At 50.3% G+C, this 26,217-nt stretch overlaps 2 protein-coding genes across 4 annotated transcripts; both read left to right on the top strand.

Annotated features, from left to right (window-relative positions):
- The first annotated feature begins 734 nt into the window (after positions 1-734).
- On the top strand, positions 735-14,249 carry LOC120905041. The gene is made up of 4 exons (XM_040315678.1): positions 735-921; positions 2,472-2,893; positions 3,379-4,673; positions 4,748-14,249. Exons 3-4 carry the CDS (start codon positions 3,392-3,394, stop codon positions 13,309-13,311), a joined length of 9,846 nt encoding a protein of 3,281 aa, XP_040171612.1. The 5' UTR covers positions 735-921; positions 2,472-2,893; positions 3,379-3,391; the 3' UTR covers positions 13,312-14,249.
- A 500-nt stretch (positions 14,250-14,749) lies between these two features.
- Positions 14,750-26,176, top strand: LOC120905042 (kinesin-like protein KIF12). Of its 3 annotated transcripts, none has more exons than XM_040315681.1 (12): positions 14,752-17,800; positions 21,667-21,847; positions 21,921-22,142; positions 22,211-22,351; positions 23,364-23,505; positions 23,646-23,882; positions 23,986-24,104; positions 24,225-24,688; positions 24,759-24,998; positions 25,067-25,234; positions 25,415-25,725; positions 25,944-26,176. In XM_040315681.1, the coding sequence occupies exons 1-11, from the start codon at positions 17,325-17,327 to the stop codon at positions 25,629-25,631; spliced, it is 2,607 nt and encodes an 868-aa protein (XP_040171615.1). In that variant the 5' UTR covers positions 14,752-17,324; the 3' UTR covers positions 25,632-25,725; positions 25,944-26,176. The 3 variants fall into 3 exon arrangements, with proteins under 3 accessions (XP_040171616.1, XP_040171615.1, XP_040171614.1); XM_040315680.1 differs by having other exon boundaries at positions 14,753-17,800; positions 25,415-25,721; XM_040315682.1 differs by lacking the exon at positions 25,415-25,725 and having other exon boundaries at positions 14,750-17,800.
- Positions 26,177-26,217: the final 41 nt, after the last annotated feature.

Genomic DNA, 26,217 nt, shown 5'->3' with positions numbered 1-26,217 from the left:
TTCACCCAAATTGATCTCCACCAAATATTGACCATGCAAAACGTAAACAATCCATCAATACATATACAAGCGGAAAACCATCTGTCAAAATCGGAGCCCAGGGGGGGGATCGCCAAAAGCGCTATAACTACACCTCATTATACATTCCACCTTGGTGATGGCACATTTTACGTAGACGTCAACACGAAGCGTTTGAATATTTTATTTACATTTTAAATTAGTTTGCAGGAATGAAACGAGATTTTTAACATTTTTCCAAAAGATGCGGCCTATTGCAAGACAGAAAATTACCGAAACCTGTACGAAGCATCGAATGCGAATCGATAAGGCCCACGAGCCGCTACCCTTTCGCCCTAGCAACCCCAAGCAAGATGCTAGAATGATACGCTCTTTTCTTGTGTCAATGCGACCACATTTTGCTGCTTCAAAGCGTCTAATCTTTTGTAATGTCTTCATCTAGACTTCTATCTGTAATACAGCGATAATGGCAATAAGCCACAAATCATTCCGTAGGCACAAACAGAAGCCCCAAAGCTAAGGTTCTATGCCCTGCCGGATGCATAGAACCAAACCCCGTAACACCGCACAGAGAGAAAGAAGGAGAGAACGAGAAAGAGCAAGCGAGCGAGAATGAGAGGGAGCGAACGAGAACGCCTCTCGGCCGCCACCGCGGAATACGTCCAACGCAGCCGAAAGTGAGAGAGCGAGCGAGAGAGTGAATGCGTCAAACGGCGAGAGAGGAGCGCAGATGAAAGAAAAATAATACGGTCGCCATTACGTTTTCGCTTGTGCTTGATAAACGTGTTGTGAGGAAAAATCGAAAAAGCACCCGTAAAAAGGTGCCCACCGCGGCTGAAACTATCGCCAAACGGAAGCGTACGACACGTGCTACCGGAAAGTGGTGCAGTACACTCGATTACGGTACGATTTGGGGGTGTAAAAAGTGTTTAAATTTTTCGCACATTGTGCTCATCCCCCCGCCTTGCTGCGGACCGTGTGTGTGTGTGAGTGTGTGTGTGTGTGTATGGTGCGGCATCATCTCGCTTGGCTCGGTGCGGCTGCCTGGTGCTGCTGCTGGTGCTACTGCTTCCGTCTTCCGTTCACGCTATCGTCATCGGGTGTGACAGTCTCGCACGATGTCGGGTCCATATGCGAGCGATTCGTCCCTGAGCGGGGCTGTGCGCTGTGTGTCTGGTTCGGGCCCGGGCTGGGACGGGTGTGTTGTTACGCCTGAACAGCGCTAAGAATCTCCGGGCGTTTTGAAAGAGGGTTCGTTTTTGTGTGCCCCGTTTTGGCTGGAAGGAGAGACGAACGAGAAAATCGGGCGTGTGATGTCGAGCTGTAGAGCGGCGGACGGTAGCAGTAAGCAAACGATGTGTGCCTCTGAGCACAACGCACACAGCTGCTCCAAGCACAGCGCAACTGTTTCTATTGTGAAATATATGTTGTGTTGAAATTGCGTCGCGTTTACTGCCTGTGCGCTGTGTGTACGTTTTTATCTTTTGCGTCTTAATGTAGAAGTCCTAATGTTGAAACTGTGTTTTTGAGGCGTGATCTAAGAGAGTGCTACTTCGCACAAAACGTGGATTCCACTCGTGGATGTGCACCACCGTCTAAAAGTGTACGGGAAGGACACTCCATGTGGTGCATCTCGAGCGTCGTCCTGTGAAAAATAAGTTTTTGGCATGTAATATCGTACTGCTCCTCGGGCTCAACTCACCCGGAGCATGAAATATTGAACGCGCGCGCTTTTTTTCCTACCCCCACCCTGTCGCATTACCTCCCGCTCGCTCTACCGCATACGCTTACCAACACAAACGCACACACACGTACGCACAGCGCTGTCCCTGTTCAATGCTTGCAGTGCAGTTGAGGCCCGATGCCGGATCAAAGCAAGTCATGGTTGGGTGAGTGAGCGGGATGAGCGTGTGCGTGTCAGTGTAGTGGTGTGGTGTTGCTTTGTAATGGCTAAGCGTGTATACGGGGGCTGTGCGGTTGTGTTTACCTTCCCTCTGCTTTAAATATTGAATGAAGGGTGTTTGCTTCTTTGCCGACAATGTCCCTTTCCCCTTCGCTTCCCCTTCAACCCACGTGTTGTGTTGTGTGTGGTCCCACACGGTGCGCGCTACCACATTGTGTCAAAAACATACGCGCGCGCGTGTGTGGTGTCTGAAGCGATTTGTGGCAAAAATAGTTGGCGGCGTATTCTATTGCGGCAGTGTGGGCGATCCGTCCCGTCCTGTGCACTGTGCGTGTATGTGTGTTTGTGTGCGTTTGAATGGATTTGTAAGCACAACGAGGAAGTGTTTTTTTACTGCTGTTTCGATTCGCTTGGGACACGATGCGCATAGCAAAGAGAACATAAAGAAATGATCATTCGCTCGTCATTCAACTGGAAGCACATGTGCGCCGTTGCTTTTTTTGTGGATTTAAAGTGATGATGGTGTCATGTTTTTTCCTCTCAATTTCAGTATTTACTAAAAAAAGCTTCTCGGGAAGAGTGCTAAGGCGATCGTGAACAGTGTAACCGTGCAACATTGTAGGGCAATTACATCAGCACACACCTATCTCCCGGCGCAGTCTATTCCTTGACCAGCAACAACCTGTCAATGGGTTGTGGAAGGATAGTAATAACTTCATCGTAGCAGTGGCCGTTCTCGTTACCGTGTACAATATTCTGCTCCATTAGCACCAAGGTACTCCCACCGTACACGATAAACAGTACCCGCGACAGGATACAAACAAACCGATGCAACATTCGTTGCGACCAAGGCAACCCACCAACAGCGCTCGGTACCGGTAAAGCCACCACCAAGCACGTTAGACGACCCCCGCTTGTACATGTGTGCTTACAGGCGGCAAACAGCAATTAAAACCACTATTCCTCAGTGAGGTAAGTGTACCCTGATGACTCACGCAGGAGTACTGTCGTGAGAGTACAGACGAAACTGGGCTTTTTTTATTCCACATTTGCGTGTAATTTCGTTTCTAGCAAGACAAGACCAAGAGCCAATAAAGAAAAAAAAAACACCCGATGCCCTCTTGAGTGAGCGCGCTTCACACTTTCTTTGTCCCCTGGCATCTTGGTGCTAACGAGCTTGCATTGGGGATGTGCGGTGGTACACACACAAGTATGAGTGGCAGATGAAAGTTGTGTGATAATCAGTAACGATAACTTTTACGCTTTGTCCACACATTTTTGTGACGTTCCATTTGGCACAATTCCATGCAGCGCGTGAATTGAACGCTCGAACATTCATTACACTTGATTTACTCTCCAAGAGGCAGAGCATGGTGCTTGTTTTGTTATAAAACTGCATATTTGTTTGGTATTGGTACGGTTGACCTAATGCGTTTGTATTGTTTTCCTTATCCCAGGGGTTTAAAAAGTATGGACGATGAGCATGGATCCGAAGCCACTATTACCTCAGCTGATAAAAATACGCCAACGACGACGGAGCCCAGTACGCAGCCCGATTGCTTCACAAAGCCGGAGGTCGCCGGCGATATTCCGCTATCAGCTACAATCGATACAGAGGGCGGCGAAATGGAAGAAGATAGCGAATCGCTTGCGTCGCAATCGTGCCAACCGCCCGAGCAGAATGCCACAGACGCGGACGGCACGGAAACGGCACCACCGCCGGCTGCAGGCGAAAATGCCAGTCCAGGGAAGCAAAAACCATTCGAGGAATGTCATGATGCATCCACGAGCGCGGGAGAAATGGCACACGCCACCGGCCAGAAGGCATTGGAAGCTGCTGCAGACGGGAGTGGCGATGCAGACCAACAGCAGAAGGAGGAAAGCATCGTCGCAGTCAATGGCGCCGAAGAGGAATGTTCTGAAACAGTCGAAGGTGTGGAGTCGGCCGTCGATACGCATGTTGTTCAGTCGGATTCGCCTGACGCCGCCCGAACAGACATGGACGTTGAGCAAAGTGTCGCGACCGAGCAGGATGAACTGGTACTTGATACCTCCGCAAAGGAGTCAACTTCGACGCAGAAAGACGATTGCCCTCCGGAGGTTAGTGAGGAAAAGATTTCCAGTGAGATAAAAAGCACTGCCGAATGGGGTGAAGCGGTGCAGGAAGATATGGATGCTGACGTTGGTGGTGCGACCGAGCCGACAGAGCCCTGCGGATGGAGTCATGCAGCGGCAGAGGATCAGCTAGCAAAAGATGACAGCCCGCCTGAGGAAACGGCTGCAAAAGAAGTATCCGGCGACGAGGCTGGAGAATCGTGCTTAAATACGGAGACGACCTCTTCGTCACAGGCACACATTTCACAAGCAACGAAAAGTAGTCAAGAAAGTAATGAAAGTGTAGATACGAGTAATGTGGAAATGTCTGACGCTTCAGAAGCAGATGGCACAGCTACCATAGGTGTAAAGGCAGAAGCAGCCGCGTCGGCAGCTGCGACAGAGTCGGAGCCAAACGTTATTGAAAAATCGCTTTCCGATCCTGAGAGCAGTGCTGCTGCCGATGACGGTAACCATAGTAACGTCACGCCGGAGAAGAAACAAACAGCCCACCAGGGTGAACGAAGCAGATCTGCGTCGCCTTTGGGCGGCCAACCAGAGAGGAGCAACCATCCATCGGAGGACGACCGGCAAAGCACATGCAGTAGTAAAGTTGTAAATATTTTAACCCCAGAACGCGCAAGCACAGATGTGCAAGGTGAGTAGATAACGCTAAAGGAATGGTTTCGGTAAAATGAGTTTCGCTAATTTTACTTTTGTTGCCCATTGCAGATACATTTATCAACGGTGTGAGCTCAACCACAATTCCGGAAGCGGCTGGAAACGATTCCTCAGTGGACAGTGAACAGGAAGAGAAGAAAGAGAGCGAAACTGATCGCAAGGAACCAGAACTACAGCCCGTTAGTTGGTCAGATACGGAGGGCATGAAGGAAAGCATGGCGCCGCACTTAACCGCCGCCACGAATTCGCTAAAGCGCCGTGCATCGGACACACCTTTGGAGGGAGAAAACGAAGAGCGGAAGAGAAGGATGTCTAGTGGTGAAATTCAGTTAAAGCAAATGAAGTTCGATGATCATCATCAGCCCCCCGTTTCATCGGACGTAGCCACAGAACGTGTTGCAGTGAAAGATAGTTGCTCGCCGCAGCGAATAGATGAAGAAATGCGTGAGATGAGCGAATGTGAGCAAGTTACTCAAAAGGCACCAGCAGCTGACGATTCGGTTTTGGAGCGTGTGATGGATAGTGAACAGGCTGAACAAACGGACGTTAACCTCACGGATGGTAAGAGCGGCGAGGAAAACAACCTGAACCATTCAATCGATTCCGGCAAGTCGTCGCTCTCGATCGATGCCTCCGCTGAGCAGCTAATGGATCGACCGCTAACGCCACGCATACCAAAAGAGCTGGAAGACGTTGGCGAAGAAGACGGCGAAGGTAAATCGTTCGCGCTCGTCCACCACGAGCAGAATGAACCAGCCGAGCCGGCGGACGGTAATAGCAGTAGCAGCAGTAACAGCTCCAGCTCTTCGGACAGTTCTTCGTCGTCGTCCTCTTCGTCCTCGTCATCCTCGGAAAGCGATAGTTCCGGCGATGAGGCTGAACCAAGCGAGGAACAAGTGTCGCCCGCCAAACAATCAACACCAATAGCCGGACGGTCGGTTGTAAGCGAAGCGCCCGGCTCAGCGGTTACCCAGGTGCCGGAATCCGACCGACAGGGACATCATTCCGAGCAGGATTCCTCGGAGGATAGTTCCAGGGACAGCACAGCGATGGAAGTGGACGAGTCGGCAGATTCGGAAGAAGAAAGACCGGGCAATCGGGACGATGAGGCAAAGATTACTCGAAGCGAGGGCCTAAAGTTGTCGATATCGTTGAAACGGTCATCAACCGTCGCCACTCCAAATAGGAGCGAGGAGACGCCATCGGCGGGTAAAGCAACGGGTGTCCTGCAACCTGCACAACCTTTGCAGCCGGTCGATTTCAGCAACATTTTGAAGAAGGGCCTGCTGTTGAACGAAAACAAAGGCCTGATCAAGATCGACTACAATCAGGTACCGGTCATGAACTACTCACAGCAGGGCACAACGGCTTGCGAGCCACCGCAAATCCAACCATTGCTAGAGCCCGCCCCTCTACCCGCCTCGCTACATCAACCGGCGGAACATCGACCTGTGATGCAAAATCTCACCCCCTGGAACAATGATGGAGCAAGTATGGCGACCGGAAACATTTTGAAAAACACGCTGATATCGAAACACTTAAGTAGCATCGGACAGTTGGGCAAATCCGTGCCGCTGCTGGCTCCACCAGCGCAGGACGAGTCGTCGGACACCATGGACGAGGATAATCGCCTGGTGATTGCGGAGAAGCAGCGTCGCTATAGGAAGAAAAACACCAACAGCCATGCGACACTACCGGCTGCGCATCAGATGAACCCGACCATGTTCCCATACCAACAAATGCACCTACTGCAGCAGCAACAGTTGTATCCCGGTGTGTCCGATGCGCTCCACAACAACATGCACAGTTTGCACGGGTTTGCGAACACGAGTTTAGCCAACTATGGAGCAACGGTTGGGCTTCCGACGCCACAAACCCACAATGCCGCCCTAGCTGCCCATTCTACGCTGCCCGGTGCTGCTGCGGAAAGATTGCAACATTTCATCGATGCCGCGCAGCTGGCTGCTCAACCGAAGGGGAACCAATCGAAGGCAAGCAATAGTAAGCGGCCGGCGGAACGAAGGAAACGAAATCAAGCTAAACCGGGAGCTGCTGGCGGCAATGGCCCTGCCCTGGGCGACCTTACCTCTCCGCTAACGGCTAGCTATATGCATTTGTCCAAGCTTAGCAAACCGAACGAATACGCTCAGCAGCACCAACAGCAGCCGCCGCCGACGCTTCCAAACGCTTCGCAGCTGTCTGCGCTTCACAGTCATCCCGACAGCAGTCACATGCGTCTGGAGTCGATGGGAAACCCTCCACAAGTTCCAGCGATGCAGCAGCCACCACCACCACCGCCGCCGCCCGAGAAGAAGAAGGACAAAAAGAAGGTGTTCCTCTGTTCGCCGTGTGGTACGCACTACGAGAATTGGAACTTGTTCCTGCACATGCGGGAGGTCCATCGTAAGCACATTTGTCTCTACTGCTTGGGCATCTTCCCGTCGGCGGAACGGTTGGTAAGCCATCTTGGCACGAAGCACGGCGTGCTGAAGAAGCATCACGGAAGTTTGGAAGAGTATCTGAGGCAGTGCCACTACGACGATGCCGATCGGGCGGTGGCCGATGTGCAGCACACTGTCCAGCAGCAACCGTTCTATTTGATGTGCTCCCGCTGCGAGCACATGTTCGAAAGCAACGTGAACGATGTGCAGAAAAGGGAGGAACAGCTCCGGGCCCATGATTGTGCGAACTATCTCGAAACGTGTGGTAGCTGTGGCCAGCTGAAGCAGGGCAAACATCGGTGCGATGGTGTGAACGGTACGCTGGCGGGTGGCAAAAAGAAAGCACCGAAAAAGTCCTTGCCCGGTGGTACCGGCTACGCTAATGGACCTCTGGCTGGCAATGATGCAGCGGCTGCTGGCGTAAAACTGAACGGAAATGTGCTGGAGAGTGGGTTCAGTAGTACCAACCAGACGCTCGGTACACCGAAGGGAGGAACGCCATCAAAGGGAGTCGGTAGTAAATCATCGAGCAAGAAGAAACAACCCCAAATGCAACACAGTCATCATCAACAGGAGCAACAGCAGCACCAGCAACCGTTTATTGGCAGCTCTATCCTAGAGACGCAACTCTTGAAGGACGTTAAAAGCGCAGAGTTACATGCTCCAATTGGAAACAGTTACGAAGGCGCTCTTCATCCAGGCATTGGTGATGTGGATGGCGCATTTGCTCAACCTATAGCAGAAAGCTACGGTCATTTGCAGTACCCTACACCAGTGATGAACGGTGAACTAACGCATCAGAAGGAATTCGTTCCACCCGTCATCAATGCAACGACTCCACCAGCGCACGAACCTAGTGAGTCCACTTCATTGACATGCGTTGTTGATCAGCAAGCGAACGAACCGCCTCCTCCACCGCCAGCAGTGACTCCTCTAGTGCCAAAGTTAAAGGTAAAAATACCGATCCAGTATCTGACGCCGATGGAAAGCGAAGAATCGTCCGCAGAAAGTGACGATGAGGAGGAGGACGAAGAGGAGGAAGAGGAAGAAGAAGACGAAGAAGAGGAAGAGGAAGAGGAAGAGGTCAAGGAAGATGGCGAAGAACCGGCAGAAACGGTGGCGACAGCAGAAGAGAACGAACGGAACAGTCATGCTAAAATGGAGCAAGCTGAAGGCGGCGAACTGGCGCAGAAAATCGAAACAGATCGTGAACATCTAGAAGAGCACCAGGAAGCATTTGACGAGAACAAACCTGACCACACACATCAAGCAGCGGAAGAACAAGAGCAAATAAAACAGGACAATGTGGAAGTGGCGGAAGATACGGCACTGCAGGAGCCAATCCCTATGGATATCGATGAAAGCCTCATGATCGAGCGAAGGCGCGATGTACCAACCAGAGCGTCGACCGATGCAAAACAATCGCTGGAAGAGATTGGTGGTGCTGCTGCTGATGAAGCATCCGCCGTGGCGGAAGGAAACGAAATTGCTCCCACGGACGGACCATCGGATGGTTCTACCTCCCTCGCGGCTTCCATCGAGGCAAGTGCAAATGTGGAGGATAAAACGGAACCGATGGACGCTGTGCCCACTCCATTGGCGTCCGAAACGGAACAGAACGAACCGCCTCCGCAGTGTGAAGGTGTTGCGGAAGTGGCCAAAACGCTCGAAGAGGAAGAAGCATCGGAGCGCTTGGCCGCTGCCGAGATGCTGTTTGATTTGTCGGCAACTGGTGGTGAAGTTATGACAATGGACAGTATGCAACCGGAAAATGCGGAAGAAGCTCCCGAAAAAGATTCGATGGCAATAGCGGACAGTGAAGCTCAGGTGTTCACGCTAACGCTGGACGAACCGCTCGATCGTATCCCAATACGCGAGTTCATACGGATCTGTCTGCGCGCGACCGTTCCCTTCTGTCTGTACTGTAACCATGCCCGACGTATCGCCGTCAATGGCCGGCAACTCGTGCTGCATATAATTGCGATGCATCGGTTCCAGGCGACGGTGAACAGCATCACCGGCGAGGAGCTGCTTCCCGAGACGATTTTGCAGCGGTTTCTCAACACCCTCGACGAGCTCGGGACGGAGCAGGCCTACCTGAACGTGGAAACGTTCGACAACTCCTGGACGACGGAGCAACGGACGGCGGTACCGTTTGTGAAGGTGTTTGAGTGTTTCCAGTGTCGCTTCAGCACGGTGGTGCACAAGGAGCTGTACCTGCACAACCGCAAGATGCATCAAAAGTCGGTACTGCTCTGTCTGATGTGCAAGGGCAACTTCTTCAGCTACAGCGAGCTGCTCTGCCACATGTGCCCGGGCGTGTCCAACCATACGACCGCGCTGGATTACATGTTCCGGTGCTGCGTCTGCAACGTGGACGGCATACCGTCCGCCTTCCGGCTGATGGTGCACCTGCGCAAACGCCACTACGCTTGTGATGTCTGTCTGGAGGAGTGTGTGGATCAGAGCAGGCTCTCGAACCACGTGTGGAAGCACAAGCTGCACCATTTGTGCTACCGGTGCGGCATCGGCTACCGCAACAAGGCGGACATCTTGAAGCATCTGTTCTGGAAGCACGGCACCGAGGGAGTGCTGTGCAAACGGTGTCTGCAGAAGAAGTGGCCGCACGTGTATCACTTCTGCGTACCGCCGGCCCAGTTCGTGTGCGAGGTGTGCCAGGCAACGTTTAATCGCTCGGTAGCGCTGAAGGTGCACCGGCGCCTGCACAATGGCGAGGCGAAGTATCCGTGCACGGAAGATGGCTGTGAAAAGCGGTTCATTTCGAAAAAGCTGCTGCTGAAGCACGTGCACAGGCATGATTTAGAGAAAGCGGAGAAGGAGAAGGAACAGCTCACTGCAAGCATGGATACGGAAGCTGCCTCAGCTGACGATGGAAACGCTCATGATGCGACACAGGAAGGATCGGACCCGAAAAAAACGAACGAAGACGAAGCAAATGCAGCCGATACAATTAAAACTGAACCACTGACGGACGACACCGGGGAAAGTGCTGCTAAGAGTTACGGCGCTACAACTGCCGAAGGACAGAGCGCTGATGCTGGTGATAGAAAAGATCTACCGATGGAAGAATCTGCTGACAAGGACTCGATTAAAAAGGAGTCAGCCGAGGATGCCGACAGCGCAAAACCGTTGGAGGGCAAAGATGGCAGTGGGTCCGCAGATAGCAAGGACCAGCTTTCTGAGGATTCGAACAGAAAGGAAGAATCGGCGAAAGAGCAAGCACCAGAAGCGGCACCGGCTGCGGTGGAAGCGATGGACGTCTCAACACCGGCAAAGAAGTCAAAGAAGAAACGGAAGGCAAGGGACGACGATAAGTCTGTGGTTGATCTGATGAATTTGCCCGCGTTAAACCTTTCCGAGAGTGACAGTAGTGACGATTCGGATAACGAAAACTCGAACGCTAGTTTCAACTCGCGACGATTTGGGGACTGTATCGAAACGGAATCCGGTGCTCTCCGTGACGATCCAATGGAGTCTAAAGTGGATGGTGTGAATCTTATGCACGGCGAGGATGCTGTCGACCGCGAACAAACCCCGGAAGAAGGCCTGCAGCGGAAAGAGGGTGCAGCAAACGAAGACGACCAAGCGGAGCGGAGTGAGAATGCTTCGCAAGAGCTGGCGGCACCGCTGGACCCGATTGCAAACATCTGGAACAACTTCAAGCGCTACCAGGCGAATCATCGGACAGCCAGCCGGAAACAGTCGGCGGATGAGGAGCAGCGTTTAGAGGACGAGCTAGTGGAGCGAATGCTGAAAACAACGATACTGCATGTGTCACAATCGGACCACGATTACTGCATGATGTTTAAGCCCATTTTGTCCGAGGCGGAGCTGGAAGCAGAGCTGCAAAGCAAACCACAGCAAGAGTCACTCCTGCTGAAAGGTGGACGAGATGCGGAAGAGAACGCGGGAGAGGGTCGCCGTACGCCCGAGGCGGCTGTCAAGAATTCGAGCAAGCGCAATGACGACCAATCGTCCGACAGCGAGGACAGCAGCGATTCTGATTCAAGCTGTGAATGTGGCTCGAACTGTAGTTGCAGCTCAAGCTCCAGCAACAGCTCCAGCTCCAGCTCGGACGATTCCGACAGCTCCGACAACGAAGACGCACGAAAGGGTAGCAAGAAAGGGACGGATCAACCTAAGAAGGAAGAGGTTGAAGCTACCTCACCGACCGTTTCAGCTGCCGAGGCTGTCGCCCAACCGGTGCCGGAACCGGAAGAGGTGGAGGAGCTGCCACCGCCCGAACCGGTCGATCCGGACAGCGTGATCGTGGATTCGGATTTGCACACGGACGAGTCGGAAACGGACGAAGAGTTCTACGACGAGCATCCGCAGAAGCTGGCCAACCAGCTGCTGGCAGAGAAACGGCGCCAGCTGCTGGCGCAGACGGGCGCCTCGATGAACTACGGCATGGTGGAAAACAGCCGCCCATCGACACCGTCGCTGCCGCCGGAGGAGGTGGCACCGGGCAAGAAGAAAGTGAAGCCGAAGAAGCGCAAACGGGAGAGGAAGTCCTCCAAGCGGTTCATGTCGCCGGCGGGTAGCACGTTCGTGGAACAGCAGGTGCCGGTCACCAACGCCACCCTGTCCGCCGTACCGGCGATGGATGTTGTGCCGTACGTACCACAGCACATCCCTTACCATTGGCCGCAAGGAGAGCAACAGCATCATCAGCAGCATCTAGCTGGCTTTACGTCGCACGGCTCCGCAGAGATGGGACCAGCTGCAGTGGCGGCACCCTCCGTGCACACCCCTAACCAGCCCCAGCAAATGCAGCTGGCGTCCGCGATGGCACCGTTGGAGATGCCGGCCGTACCACCAGCACTGCCCGTCCAGTCCGCCCTGCCAGCAGCCGTCGTCGCCGGCGACGATCTGGGCAAAATCAGTGCCCCTCGTCTCAGCACGGGCAATAGTTCGGAATCGGACGCACCGCTCAAGCGATCGCAACGCAGCCGTAAGCCGAACAAATTCTACGGCTACACGAGCGATGACGAGAGTGCGGCCGCTTCGCTACCACTCCCATCCGGCTTAACCCTGTCAACTAATCCGGAAAAATCGATCCTCTCGCTGATGAAGCCAACCCCGCCACCGAACCTGGTGTGGAGCAAGGAGGATCTTCCCTCGCCCCCAACAAAGTCCAGCAAAACGGCGGGTGGTGCTGGCGCCAGCAGCAAAGCGACGTCGGGCCAGCGGCGCAGTATCGATCACCTGACGCCGGTGTCATCGCGGCGAAACTCCGGCATCGGTATGACACTGGAAGAGCTGGGCTCGGTGCCTCCAGCAGCGGCCGCCTTTGCCGAGCAGCAGTACCCGACCGTCCAGCAGCTCGCGACGCCGACGGTGATGATGCCGTCGTTCGATGCGAGCACTCCCACCACCCCGAGCCATCCGCCGCTGCCAAAGTTGAAGCTTTCGCTGGGTAAAAAATCGACCGTCGCTAGCGTTACGCCCAAGGGTGTAAGGCAGCCGGCGGCCAACAGCCGACGCCGCAAACCGGCGACACCCCGCACACCGAAAGTGAAGACACCCAAATCGGCACCGCCGATGGGGCTGAGCCTGCATGGTTCGCCGATGGTGCTACCGACCGGTACCCCGGGAACGCCCGGTCCCCTGTCTGCCCCGCTCATACCGGCTGCCGGGGGCGTTGCATCGTCCGCCCTGTACCAAGCGCCGACCCTGTCTGCCGCTGAGCCACGGCCCAAAATTCCTCCGATCGGATCGTTTCCCAGCATACAGACGGATCTGTTCCGGCCGAATCAAATTCGCGTGCCGGCCGGGTGGCGCGCCCCGAAGGAGGGTGAATCGGTGTACTGTTACTGTCGCGCGCCGTACGACGAGGTGTCGGAGATGATTGCCTGCGACGATGACAACTGTCGGATCGAATGGTTCCACTTCGAGTGTGTCGGCATCATTATGCCACCGAAGGGCAAGTGGTTCTGTCCGGACTGCAAGCTAAGACAGGTGCAGTCGGGCACGGTACTGTCGACGGGCTTGGAGAGCATGGAAGAAGGTGGTCAAAGTGCAACGACGGGGCATGCTGTCAGTGGTGACGGGGGAATGTCGTCTTCCTTAGCAGTAGCAACTTCAACGAATGGTGGACCCAGCTTAGCACAACCCTCGTCCGTTTACACCCACTGGGGTCAGCCACAGTAAGGGGCGGGAAGGATGGAAAACAGAGAAACACGCTTATTAAGTAACCAGTGGAGGGTATCATGTACCTCCCAGGATAGGCAACACCTCGCCAGTGCATCGGTCAACGCGGTGAGCCAGGTGGAAAGCTGGAGGCGCGGTGGTAAGGTTTATCAGGCACGCCGCCGTATCGAGCGAGCAGAGCATCCGTTGTTTAGCTTTATGTTTTTGAGGAACGTTAGGTTTAGTTTAGGCTAAGCTATTATACTTTTTTTGTGGTAGGGCGGTTGGCTTATGATACACGTAGTTACGAGCATAATGTAACATTGTCAGCAGTGGAGCGGTTTACTGTTGGGCCAACATGTACCGGGTGCAATGTGACCGTAAGCGCTTCATGAAAAAAAAAACAGTAGTAATCCACCATCCGCGTACTGCTGTTTCGTGGTAGTGTGATCTAGAGGGCACAGCATTAACCGTAGAATTACCTATATAGGCATGTGTGTGAGTGTGCGTGTGTGTACGTGTGGATGTGAAACGCGTGTGTGTGTGTGTGATATAGCAATTCCTAGCAAAGAGTGAGAAGGTGAGCAAACAATACAAACAGAGAGAGAGAGCTAGTGCAAAGCAAAAGAAACAAAACTTTAATTGGCGTTTACTTAAATCGTCGCGTGCACTGAAACAGGGAAAACAAACATACAATAGAAAACGAAAAAGAGAAAAGAAAACTGCAGGACCTTTTACAGCAAAGGGGGTCCTGCTTGCAATTGTGGCAGCAATATTTAGTCCTTTTCCTTTCGACCGCTCCTTTCCACTGCACTGAAATAAATACCCACACACACCCATACACGCAGCAAGCGAAGAAAAAGCGCCAACGGGGGCGGTAGAACGTGTCTAGGAATGCCGGAATGTTTGATCTCTCTGCGCGCGCTGGATTAGTGAGGGAATAAAATCTATGAAGCCAACTCCGTCATCCGTGTTCGCAGTTGTGGAACAGAAAGAAATCCTGTCGCCGTTTTTCCGTACTTTGTGTTTTTTGTCTTTACGTTTGCTAATTACCTGGGGGTTTTCAGGGGTGTTCTGATAGTTTTGTGCATGCTTTCTTAACTCTTTCGGCCGGGGAAGTGGTAATTTTGGCGCACCAATGCATAAAGTAGGATTTTGTGTGATGGGAAATGGGTTCTATAGCACCCTTATTGGGCAGGCTTATTTGGAATCCAACTGGAATTTCCAATGTGCTCATTCAAAAAGGGTGCCATAGAATCAACTTCACGTGTGAAAGAGTCTAGGATGTTTTCCAAAATTAGCTCCTGGAAAACCCTGTACTATCCATATTTATAACATTTCTATGAAGTCTCAACAGGTTCGATTTCCAGTAAAATTGTCCCCCGTAGTAAGGACTAATTATTCGGGAATAACCCTAGCAATCTAGTATAGACCGGCATGACCGCATCCTTACATATCAAAAAGAAAAATTAGTTTATTTGAATATGCTACCATTTGCTATGCATTTAAAATCAATATGCTATACATTTAAAATTCTTATACATAAAGATAAATACTTATAGAAACGAGCGAACCTAAAATTCTGCGGCTCCAATGCTCGGAGCATATTTTGCCCAGGCGCGAGAAATATCCCAACGTTTCGTCCCCACAGAAGCCGCCGGCTACGCGTTCGGGTCCGTTTTGACCGCCGGTGACGTCACGGAATTCAGTGGTCGGAAAAGTTATTACTAAAGGACATGACATGCCCTTCGCGTTCGCTTTCATTCGAGTGGTGACCATCGAACGGTTCGGACGGTCGAACCTTCGTCGTTGGCTGAGACCCACGACAAGCGCGTGTCCGTTGCAATCATAGAAGGCTGTTCTTTTGTATTAGTGTGCGTGCGTGTGTGTGCTAGCGGTTGATGGACATTTGAGCGACGGGTTCGGTTTGAAATAATTTCCTCAAAGAAATATGAAGATTTTTGTTGGAAAAGTAACGTTTTCGTGGACCCCTACAATCGTTTGATTACCCCGTAAACGCTAATGGTTTTATTACTTACGCCGAGTGCGCGTGTGTGGGCGAGTGTTGCACCTGGTCACCGTATAAGTGAGCGAGTACAATCTGTAAATCTGTGTCTGAAAAGCGTGCCGCCTGCAAGTGCTTAAAGTGTATTTAAACAGCTTGAGTGTGTTTCCCTTTTCCACCCGTAGAGCAGAGTGGTTCGTTGTGGCCAAGGTGTTTGAGTTGTTTGCTGTGTCTACTGCGATCATTATTTTAACTTCTCCCCCATTTGTGTTTTTCTCCAACCCGGTGGTAATGTCCACAAAGCGGCGGCATGGTGTGTGTGTGTGTGTGGGAGTGTGCGCGCGCGTTGCATCATGAATAATTAAGGATCTGGCTGTACGTTTGAACGCGCAGCGGTGCGGTCCCGAGCCCGAGGGGGACACGGACATGTTGGAAATGGAAAAAGTTTCCAGAGAGTGGACGAAGGTGTGGTGTGTGAGGGAGGAAGGTGTACATCGAAATTGGTCAATGCTTGGAAGCATAATATTCGGTACCGAACCGAATGTACCCCTCCGATGCGAGGGCCCCCCGCCTCCTCTCATAAGTTATGCAATGGAAGCGAAATGCCTTTGTCCGGTTCGGTGTTGACACCTCGGCAAACTCACTTCCGCCGGTATTTGTGGTTGAATGTCGAAGGCGGGAGCAAGGTGGGTTAAACTTTCCAGCCAACCCAAAGCACCGGGAGGCAACGGGCAGTAGGTTACCCAAACAAAGCTAAGCACGTTTCCTGTGTGTGTGTGTGTTGCAAGGATAGCATGTAGGGATCGCATGTATGCATGGGCAGGTTTGAAGGGATCTCGTGTTATGATGACCCGGTTAAGCTAATGGCTGAGGAGATCCCCTACGCCTCGATGGACAGTGACTCCAAAGCAAAGGACGTCTCCACGTGAGAACCGCTGCGTCCTCCGAGCGGGTGGTGGTGGTGCGAAGGGTAGCGAAAATGGGGACAACTTGTAGCACACAGTACATTAACGGCACGAATTGTTAACAGATAATTGAGCTTTTCGTAGTCCGGTTGATTGATTGATTGAAAGTGGATTTGTGGAAATTCGTGGTGACTTTGACGATGGCACTTTTGTCGCTTTTTTGACGAGACGGGGGTTTTGCGGTACACGGGACAATTTATAGTTGGATCGTGACTATCCGCTTTTGCGGGAAGGTATTGAGAATTGAGAGAGGTAATGATTGCAAGAATGGTGTGCGCGGGTTTCTTTTTTAATAACAGTTTGGGACAAAATCGTGACCATATTCAATTTTAATTGTGCAGTAAGATGAGCTGACTGTCTACATTGTTGAAGATTCCTATCGTTTTCATTAAGATGATCTTAGTTTTTACTTTATCTGGGCCACACCGTCAAGTTGATGCTTGCTTGTCGTAAGAAACATGCAACGACACTGGCTCTTTACCGATAGTTAACCCTATCTCGTGCCTTAATCTAGCACCTGGAACGCAGGTTTTGATGAGGTGAATTATTAATTACGCCCCTGTGGACTGTGACCTCTGTGCAACACGATCAGCTTAAAACAGTGGTCGTCCAGTGGTGGCTTTGTGTTCCGGCGGTTCAATACATGTCCATCCCTTGCCACGTGCGGCAGCTGTTTCAGTGAGTACTTGACCGTGCGTTGGTGTTACCCGACAAGAAAAAAAGAGGTTCATTAATGTTTAACAACAGACCCCGAGCGGTGGCCACATTTGTGAGTGACATGTATGCCCATCCGGAGTGACACGCTGGCAAACTCCCACGAAAGGCAAACAAATCTACAAATTAATGACAAACACACGCTAACAATCACATTAAACGGGGTGTCTAGTACGAACAAAAAAAAGGAAAAGAATCGTAGTGGTCACTTGGATCGGTTGTTTCTTTGTTGCGGTGGTTGTTTGTTTTACCTTGTTGCTGCTAATGTGACCAGTGCCGGGCAAACGGACGGCAGTACTTAGTGGTTACATACAAAAACAGCGTGTTTTCCCGCCTACCTCGATCCAACGATGGTGTACAAACCACCGGGCACCTCCACCTCATCACGTGGCATTTCACCGCAGCGGGCACAGCAGTACGCGACGAGCCAGCAGCGCAACGACGGCAGTCGACGGCGTGCCGTGGTACCGGGTGAAGCTTTTCAGTCCATTTCCCACTTTGGCAGTGTGCGCAGCAAGCTTAACAATCATGCCGGCGGACCGGCAGACCGAGGCATCCGTACATCCGGCGGCGATGGTGGTGGCGGTGGCATGAAGCGATCGAACAGTCTCAACAATAAGTATAACAACAATTACGCAGCAGCAGCAGCAACAACGACGACGACGCAGCCACGTCGTTCGAACAGCATCGATCGGATGAACAACGGCAAGGTGTACCGTGGGCGTAGTCCGTTGCGAAATTCCACCTCGAACCTGCACAGCATGACGGGCGCCGGCAGTGGCCCGTACCGGAACCAGCCGGTTCTGATTCGCTCCCGTGGAAATGAGTAAGTAAAAACTGGTTTGATCGTGGATAGCTTTGTGCTTTGGATTTTCCCCCGCGTCATGGTCGATTGTGTGATTGCTGGAGAATTTGCTAGTCTCGTCCGTTTTCCCCTTTGTGTTGGAAATGTTGTTTGAAGGGCAACGTGTACTACCGAACGTGTTTGAAGACATTTGAAGCCAAACAGCACAAAGAATGTGTTCAGCGTTATGCAGGGTTAATTCTTTTTCGAGCTTTAGTCACACAAAGAAAAAAGCTGTGAAGTTGAATATTAATCATTTTTAACGCTTTTGTTGCCCTCACCAGACAAGGATGTTGTACGTCCCTTCCTCCCCACATTGTACAATGTTTCCTTTTCATAAAAACTGATAATTTGTGCTCTATATTGTTATCAATTGCTAATAAATGCTCTATAAATTACAAACAGCTACGTTCAAATACCCAGAAAACCCCCATTCTGCTTGTCTGCCGCCTGGAAGGATGTACCGATGACACACCGGAAATGGTGTTTAAATGTCACTGACCTTGGTCATCACTGTTTGCACTAGGGTCCTCCGCAGTGGGACATTTCTCACCCCGGGGGGAGGGTTTTTAGAGCCTTTGTGTTTGCGTGTATAAATTTTAAAGTACTGTCACGCAATTCAATCGCCCCACGCAAACGTACGTTAAACGACCTGAAGATAGGCCTGAAGTTTGGTTTAGGCATTGATGATACATTCATAGATCAGAGGGAAATATTTTGTGGAAAAAGTAAAACAATCCGATCAACCCGAAAGCGTCATCTGCCATCGGTCTGACCTATAGATATTAATTATTGTCCGTATCTAATAGCGTTGGCTCAGTTTTGTTGACGTTGTATTGTTGCGTGCATGACGGACATGATCATTACTGCCCGTTTTTACACCCATGATCCTAAAAAGCAGATAAGTTCCCGTCACATCATAAATAGCGTTTTCTCCCGCGGCTCCATCCAACTGAAAGATCACCTGATGTTAAATACTCACGAAACACACGCGTATCATGAACTCTACGAACCGTAGAATAATACATCAGCCACACAGCCAGCTGGAGGTTGTTAGGCCCTGTGCCGCCAACCCCCCCACCCCACGATACAACCTTCATCCGCGTGACCGCGTTGGTCAATTCGGAAAAACGGTTCACAAAAATCAATATCTTGCGCTATATCCTTGAGGTCCGCTATCCTTCCGGTTGGTTGGATGGTGGTTCTAACGTTACGGCGTTTAGATGATTCTTCACATGAGTGTGAGTGTTCTTGTATGGAGGAATTTTCCATAAGACGCATTTCGTTATGTTTTAAGTAATGTGTGCCTGTGTCGGGGAAAAGCTGTTAAGAAATAATTAATACCTCGTGGCGTTCAAAATGGCGCCCAAAGTAATGGGTGGAGCAGGGGATAACCACCATACCAAATGCAAGGAAGGGGGGAGGACTTGGCGCGAAGGTCAAGAAAACCACCTACGGACGTCATGACGACACGACACGGGGTCAATAGTCGCTTGGCCGAACTTGAAACCGACCGACCGCCCGACCGACCGGTTATGGTATGGGTTCTTTCCATCCCAGCAGTTCCTGCACAAAGTACGCTGGTGGCGAATGTCGGCATGGTTCTGTTGACGGCGGTCACACCGGCTCGGTGTGGTACATAGCAGCCGTATTTAAAGGGGTGTGGAAAGCTTTTCCAGACCCTAATTTACATACCGTAAAAATGTGTGGGGTGTAAAAGACGCTTAAACACACGAAGGCCAAACAGAAGGTGTAGCTCCCTTCGGTGTAGCTTAGTCCGGTTCGAAGTTAAAGAGGGGACGAAACAAAAAAAAAAAACGACGCAGCATTTTCTATTTACTCTTCGATAGCGTGACCATTAACACTAGCTTGCTTGGTAAGCTGTGTTCGCTGATTATGTTTATGCTGTGTACTTAACGGGGAAATCCCAGCAAAAGGTGCTAGTATTAGTCTGAGATATGATATTTTTAGACTTCCATTGAGGAGAAGAAAAATTTGCGCATTTTGTAGCAGATTTCGTTGTCCTGTTTACTAACGCTAATATTTAATGACGTCCATGAATTCCCAATAGCTACTCTCGCTCAATCATCAGCTCGATTATCCAGTTGTGCATAAATTAATGCTCCACCTATTTGTCATCCTCTTTATGCGATCTATAACACAACATATTTGTTATATATTTAAATCTTTGATGCGACTGTCTATTTTACTATGGGTAAAACCCATTAAGTCACAATTCCTCAAGTAATGGTTGCCTTATACACAGTAACTGACTATGCCTTTGAAAAGTTTTATTACTTTGGGATAAGGCTTTTGAGTGCTTTATTCTCATATTACAGTGACTTATTATAGATAGGAACTTGTTGCCAAATAAGACGAAAATGGAATGTTAGTATCAAAAGATCTTAGCTTGTCTCTATTAGTCAGATGTTGTTGATTGCTGTTGAATTCTTGCTTCGATAAATACCGCATTTTCACAGAAACGCAGCGCTCGCGTTTCGCGACGAAACAATCAAAGTTAGCCATACTTTCGTGCTAAAACGTTGACGGTTTGACAGGTGGAAAGTGTCGCCAAAAATTGGCGCGGAAGATTTTTTGGGTCGTCTAGAAGCAGTGTTATACACACTGAAATGCGGTACCTAAATCTGATAATGCTTAGGCGGTGCTCTGGCATCGAATATGACATCCGACACCGAGCAAACGAATAGGTGCACCGTCAGACATCTTCAAACAAACAAGACTCGAATCTGTCAAATTCCATACATTTTTCATGTTTGATGTTGTGTTCAATTGGTACCAGAGCGCCGGGTTACCCATTTGCAAAAGCTCTTCTTCGTTTATCTATTTCTTCTGGACAAAACGAAAAACTTAAATTAGATTTGATAGAATAAATCGCATGTGTTTATTGCAGATGGGTTCGAGATTCGAACTACATCCGGTTGCGTAGGATATGGCAATTCTATTCATCTCATCATCCTTTGAGCATATTAAGTAGTCTGAGTATATTAAAATCGTTTAAGTCGATACAGTTTCCTGCAATGCACATTTTATCATATCAACTTTCAACACAAACAAAACAAAAACAATTACCCATCGCTAAAACCGGTCGTAAATATTGATTTCCGTTAGCAAACGTTTATACCCTTCCACTTTTCCACTATGCTTTTTCATTACAGGATATACGACGATATCGTATTGGTAATGTCTTTAGCTTTTCATTTGCGTAATAGAAACTCGTTTGTTGATTTAACCTTGGGATATATTTAAGTGCTTTCGGGAACGGCGGGAGCTTTACTACATGCGTCACAGTTACGTGTTTACATTCCATTCAATGTGCTCACAATCTTGTTTAATTCAATCGCACTACAGGACACGACTAACTGGCTACTGTCGTCGTATGCGAAAATGCTTACGTTTTCATAGCAATAGCGATATCGATTTTTCGTGATGGTTTTAGCCGGAAAAGTATCGATGGATCGTACAGATGGATAACAATACGAAAATTGATATAATGGGCAAAATTGGCCATCCTTTGGCGATTGCTTTCAATAGCATCTACCCTTTTTCGTTAAGCTAGGTTTTGTAGCACGACGGAGCAAATCGCAGAGTAATAATTCGATGATCCTCAGGAGTTTTTTACTGAGGATTTATAGAAATGTATAGATTTAGTAGGTCACATATTACATATTGGATTATTAGAAGAAGATTAAATGAACAATTGCTCAACTATTGAAGTTATAACGAGTAATCTAATTTTCTATGTTTTGGTGCATGAAGTATGATTGGTTTTTAGGCTAATTCAGCATTTCGAATATTCAATAATATGCCACTTTTGTTTATTTTTCCAGTATCGGCAGCATGGACAATTTGGATAACATCACCCAAGCATCGACCGGCAGCAGCAACTCAATGCCCGGCACGCCCGAGGATAACATCAACGTGGTGGTTCGGGTCCGTCCTCTAAGCAACAAGGAGGCAAGACATGGAGACGAGATGGTGGTACAATTTCCTGGAAATGGCCAAATATTGGTATGAATAACTTCCTCCCGTGTAATCCCGGCGTCAACAGCAGTGATCTTAAACCTAGCAAACCCTCCTACAGTGTGACGGAATTCCGCTAACCTCGGGCGCTGGTGCCCAGAAGCCGAAACTGTTCTCCTACAACGTCGTGTTCGAACCGGGCGCCACACAGGACGATGTGCTGCAGTACTCCGGCATCAAGCGACTGATCGAGATGGCGATCGAAGGATTCAGCTGTACCGCGTTTTGTTACGGCCAGACCGGGTCGGGCAAGACGCACACACTTACCGGACCGCCGGAGCTGGTAAGTCAGTTGACTTGGCTTTCCCATTTGCCCCATTTAACCCCTTTTTTTGTTGGTGTATTGTACAGTTTTATCGTAAACCCGACCCGGCACACGAGGATCATGGGCTGGTGTTTCGCTCATTTCTCTACCTATTCAAGCTGCTGCAAGAGCGCAAAGATACCAACTTTGTCCTGAAGGCATCGTTCCTGGAGATTTACAACGAAAAGGTACGTCTAGATTTCGCCGATCAATCAATCGCGTACCGCTGGTACAGCTCTCTAATCAATTTAAATTGTATCGATCGCGTGGCGTGACGTTTGTGGCGTGATTTGCCAACACGCAAATACGATGCACTTTCCACACCCCTCCGTTCCGCAAACATGTTGACTGTGGGGACATTAAATTTTAAAATTTCATTTGCATTCGCTGGTTAGAGGAATCCGCTTTGCTAAAAGGCCACCGCGAAGTGGTTGGTGTGACCGGTTCGATGGCCACTCAATGGAAGCATGATCATCCGCAGGAGGTATTGCAGCAGTAGTGGATTTAATTGAATTTATTCGATAGGGCTGGCCGGCTCATTGGGTACGACCACCATTTCATTCGGTGCTGCGTACAAGTGCCTTCGATAATGTACATTTTCTGTACATGCCGCAGCAATTTGCCGACCGAGCAAATACAGGCAGCTTTCGCCGTCTGGGCGGGCTGGAAAGTATAAAAAATGGAATGAATAATTGGATCCTTGCATGACACCAAAACACATGCCACTGTCCTACATGCTCTGTCGGGGCCCTGCAGTGCCAGCAGCGAGCATGCAACGACTGTACTTTACCGGCATGCACTATCACTTTGCCGCGGTCAAACTGGCCTTGACTCTGGTTCATAATTCGAACGGGCTCATAAATCGATCGTATCAGCGTTTAGCGGAAAGCATGGAAACATTTTCGCATCGCTCGCGCTGTGGGTTGAGCAGCAGAAGACAATTGAGGGGGGAAGTAACGGGGCAGCAATTATCTTCACTGCCAACCTGTAAGCAGCAACATTGGTGGGGCATGATTTATGCATGCAGGATATGATCGATTTTCCCACTTTTCTTGGTAAACGTGAGAGCGTTTGAGTTTTCAATTGCCGTTGTGCCCTTCTGTGGTTCATTGAAATCGTTAACATTTTGGGAATGCTACATATATTGTGATTGAAAAAGATTTATCATTTAACCTTGCACTCTTTCCTGCCTTTCCCAAGGTGATCGATTTGCTTAATCCCGGCACGGCTAGGAAACCGCTCGCCGTACGATGGTCCAAAAAGTCGCGTGGCTTTTTTGTGGAGAATCTGTTCACCGTCGACTGCGAGGAGCTGGACGATTTGTTGGCAGTGCTGGAAGAAGGTACGGTACTCCGGATGACGCATGGATGGCGGATGAATAATTCCTATCCGGCCCCTAGTGTGGGTCACGTTTAAAGTTGAACCTTTCATTGAATTGTTGCCTGTTTTCTCCGCTTTTCTTTCCCATTTCCCTCCTTGCAGGAATGCGAAATCGACACGTTGGTTCGCACCTGATGAACGATTACTCCTCGCGCAGCCACACGATCCTGACGGTGCACATCACCTCCGAGCAGCAGGCCGAGGGCGGCGTGTTCATTTCGAAGCAGGGCAAAATTAACTTTGTCGACCTGGCGGGCAGCGAGATGACGAAGAAAACACACAGCGAGGGCAAAACGCTCGAGGAAGCGAACAACATCAACAAAAGCCTAATGGTGCTGGGTAAGTTATTCGATAGGGCAATGAAGGGGGGTGGGGGAGAGAGTGGGTGGACCCCGTTCAAGTAGAAAGCGTTATCCTAATGGTTTTAATCTATTTCCGTCAGGTTACTGTATCGCCTCGCTAAGCGACTCCAAGCGGCGCGGCGGCCACATTCCATACCGGGACAGCAAGCTAACCAAGCTGCTGGCGGACAGCCTGGCAGGGAATGGCGTAACTTTGATGGTAAAGTTGTGTGCAGCGAAAGTTGCTGTGTCCCATCCTCGAATGAACAATTCATACTAATGAACGTCACTTTCCGCGTCTACTCTCTCTCTCTCTCTCTCTCTCTCTCTCTCTCTATAGATTGCATGCATTTCGCCGGCCCAATCGAACGTGACCGAAACGGTGAACACACTGCGCTATGCGGCCCGTGCCAAACGCATCCGCACGAAACCGATCATCGTGATGGACCCGCGGGAGGCACTGATCCTGAGCTTGAAGCGGGAAATTGGCGCACTGCAGGTGGAAAATGAGCATCTCAGAACGGCGCTCAACCTGCAGACCGAAGCGCAGGACATTAACAGCCAGGTGGATCTGCTCGAGCGTCGACCGATACCGCGCAGCCCGCCGAAGGTGGACGTGGAGAAGCTGACCGACATGGAGGGCAACGAGTTGAAGGAGCTGGTGAAGGTGTACGTGACGGAAAATCAAGCGCTCCGGCAGGAGAATGCAGAGCTGTACTCGACGCGGGAAATGATTATCCGCGACCAGGAGCTGGTGTGCCGGGAGAACGAACGGCTGCTCAAAAAGCTTGAGGATGTGAATTCGTGAGTAACGGCGTTTTGGAGCATTGAGAAAGGTGATTAATGGAGTGTTTTGTTTGTTCTTTTTTATTAGAGTCTGCTGCCGTTCGCCGATCATACCGGCCCGACCGACGTTTTCCGCCGAGATGCTGAATCTGTCCGCTGCGAGCGGCGATTTGGAGGTGTCGAACATTTGGCGCAATCCGCTCAGTTCCAGCGCGGACAGCATGAATCGCTACCGCAACGAATCGCTGGATGGGCGCGTGTCGGCGAACGAGAACAAGATACCGGAACTGCTGCAGAAGGAACTGGACAAGCGCCGGATTGGTGATAGGTACGCGAAGCTGGTGTGAATCTAGCTGTGGACGGAATGATTGTAATGATTGGCCTTTTTTCCCGCAGCATTACCACGATTGCTAACAATCTGACGCGCAACAACTCGTGGGACACTGCAAACCGTTCGAACGGGACGTCCATGCATGGGATGAAGCTGGCCTCCCGCAAGGGTTCGGCCGACAGTCGCCATTCGGATCCGAGCCAGGCGAGAACGAGTCAGACAAGAATTATAGAGTAAGTGTAGTAAGTGGTGCCGGAGCGACTTTGGTGGTGGATGGCATGGCTTTGGAACGACCCGGGAAGGCACACCGATGGGGCAGAGGACACATTAGGGCGCATTTGTTTGTTTTGTAAAGGCAACGATGTTTCGAATGGTGTAAATTGCTGATTCACTTCCCTCGTTTCTAACCGTAGCCTCGCGCCAAACCCCCCTCAGACGGCACGCTCCAGTGCTGCGTCTCATCCGCCCTGGAGACGTTCAGCACCGCGGTCGTCCAGTGCGCAGAAATCGGCCACGCCACTGTTCGGCCGGAAGGGGACGTTTCTGCTCGCTAAGAGCAAATCGACGGACGAGGGCATTCTGCCGCTGAGGCGGAACATATTCGGTAGCCTAGTGTCGCTCGATGACTGAGAGCACTGTTTCGCCGTTGTGAAACGGTCCCCACCCACTCGGGAAGACTCTCGTAAGGTCGCGTTGCGGCGCCTCTCCCAATCACTTGACGTACGTACGTAGAAGCCAAATAGATGCATGGTGCATGTACTAATGTGATCGTCCGGTTGTTGAAACTTTTGTCCGCGCTCTGGAGATTCTGTTGTTATAAAGACTCTTTTTTTGTATTGTTGATAAACGTTCAATGCTTCACTAGAATATATTTTTTAATGAAAAAAAAAAGCTGCATCTGCTCTCTTTCAAGAATGCTTTCTTTCCGATTTTCCGTTACAGCATGATCAGTTAAACAAGACGGGAGGAAAGCACCCTTCGTTCCCAAACGGGTGAGCGGTGTGCATTGGAAAGGAGCATCATGTGATAATGTACTGAAAAGCGCAGGGAACTAGAATGTATGGCCGAAAGTGCAGCTTAATAGCAAAGGAAATCAAAACTATGCAACACATTCGATTGTGAATGGTGCCTTTCTTGTAAACGAATAAATTAATTAACTGGAATGTAGAATGTTAACAAAACGTTTAAAATTATTTAATTGAAGAAAGTGGATGCC

The sequence above is a fragment of the Anopheles arabiensis genome, chromosome 3 (assembly GCF_016920715.1).
Source record: "Anopheles arabiensis isolate DONGOLA chromosome 3, AaraD3, whole genome shotgun sequence".
NCBI classification, from domain to species: Eukaryota; Metazoa; Arthropoda; class Insecta; order Diptera; family Culicidae; genus Anopheles; species Anopheles arabiensis.
The sequence above is the reverse complement of the archived record's forward strand: the minus strand, read 5'-3'. Positions and strand labels throughout refer to the sequence as shown.

Excerpts from the sequence above, each read along its gene's own strand:
- LOC120905041 (XM_040315678.1), top strand. The coding sequence starts at position 3,392 with ATGGACGATGAGCATGGATCCGAAGCCACTATTACCTCAGCTGATAAA. Across the intron at positions 4,674-4,747 it reads CGCAAGCACAGATGTGCAAG|ATACATTTATCAACGGTGTG; the intron begins GTGAGTAGATAA and ends TGCCCATTGCAG.
- LOC120905042 (XM_040315681.1), top strand. The coding sequence starts at position 17,325 with ATGGTGTACAAACCACCGGGCACCTCCACCTCATCACGTGGCATTTCA. Across the intron at positions 22,143-22,210 it reads TTACCGGACCGCCGGAGCTG|TTTTATCGTAAACCCGACCC; the intron begins GTAAGTCAGTTG and ends TGTATTGTACAG. Across the intron at positions 24,105-24,224 it reads GGAATGGCGTAACTTTGATG|ATTGCATGCATTTCGCCGGC; the intron begins GTAAAGTTGTGT and ends CTCTCTCTATAG.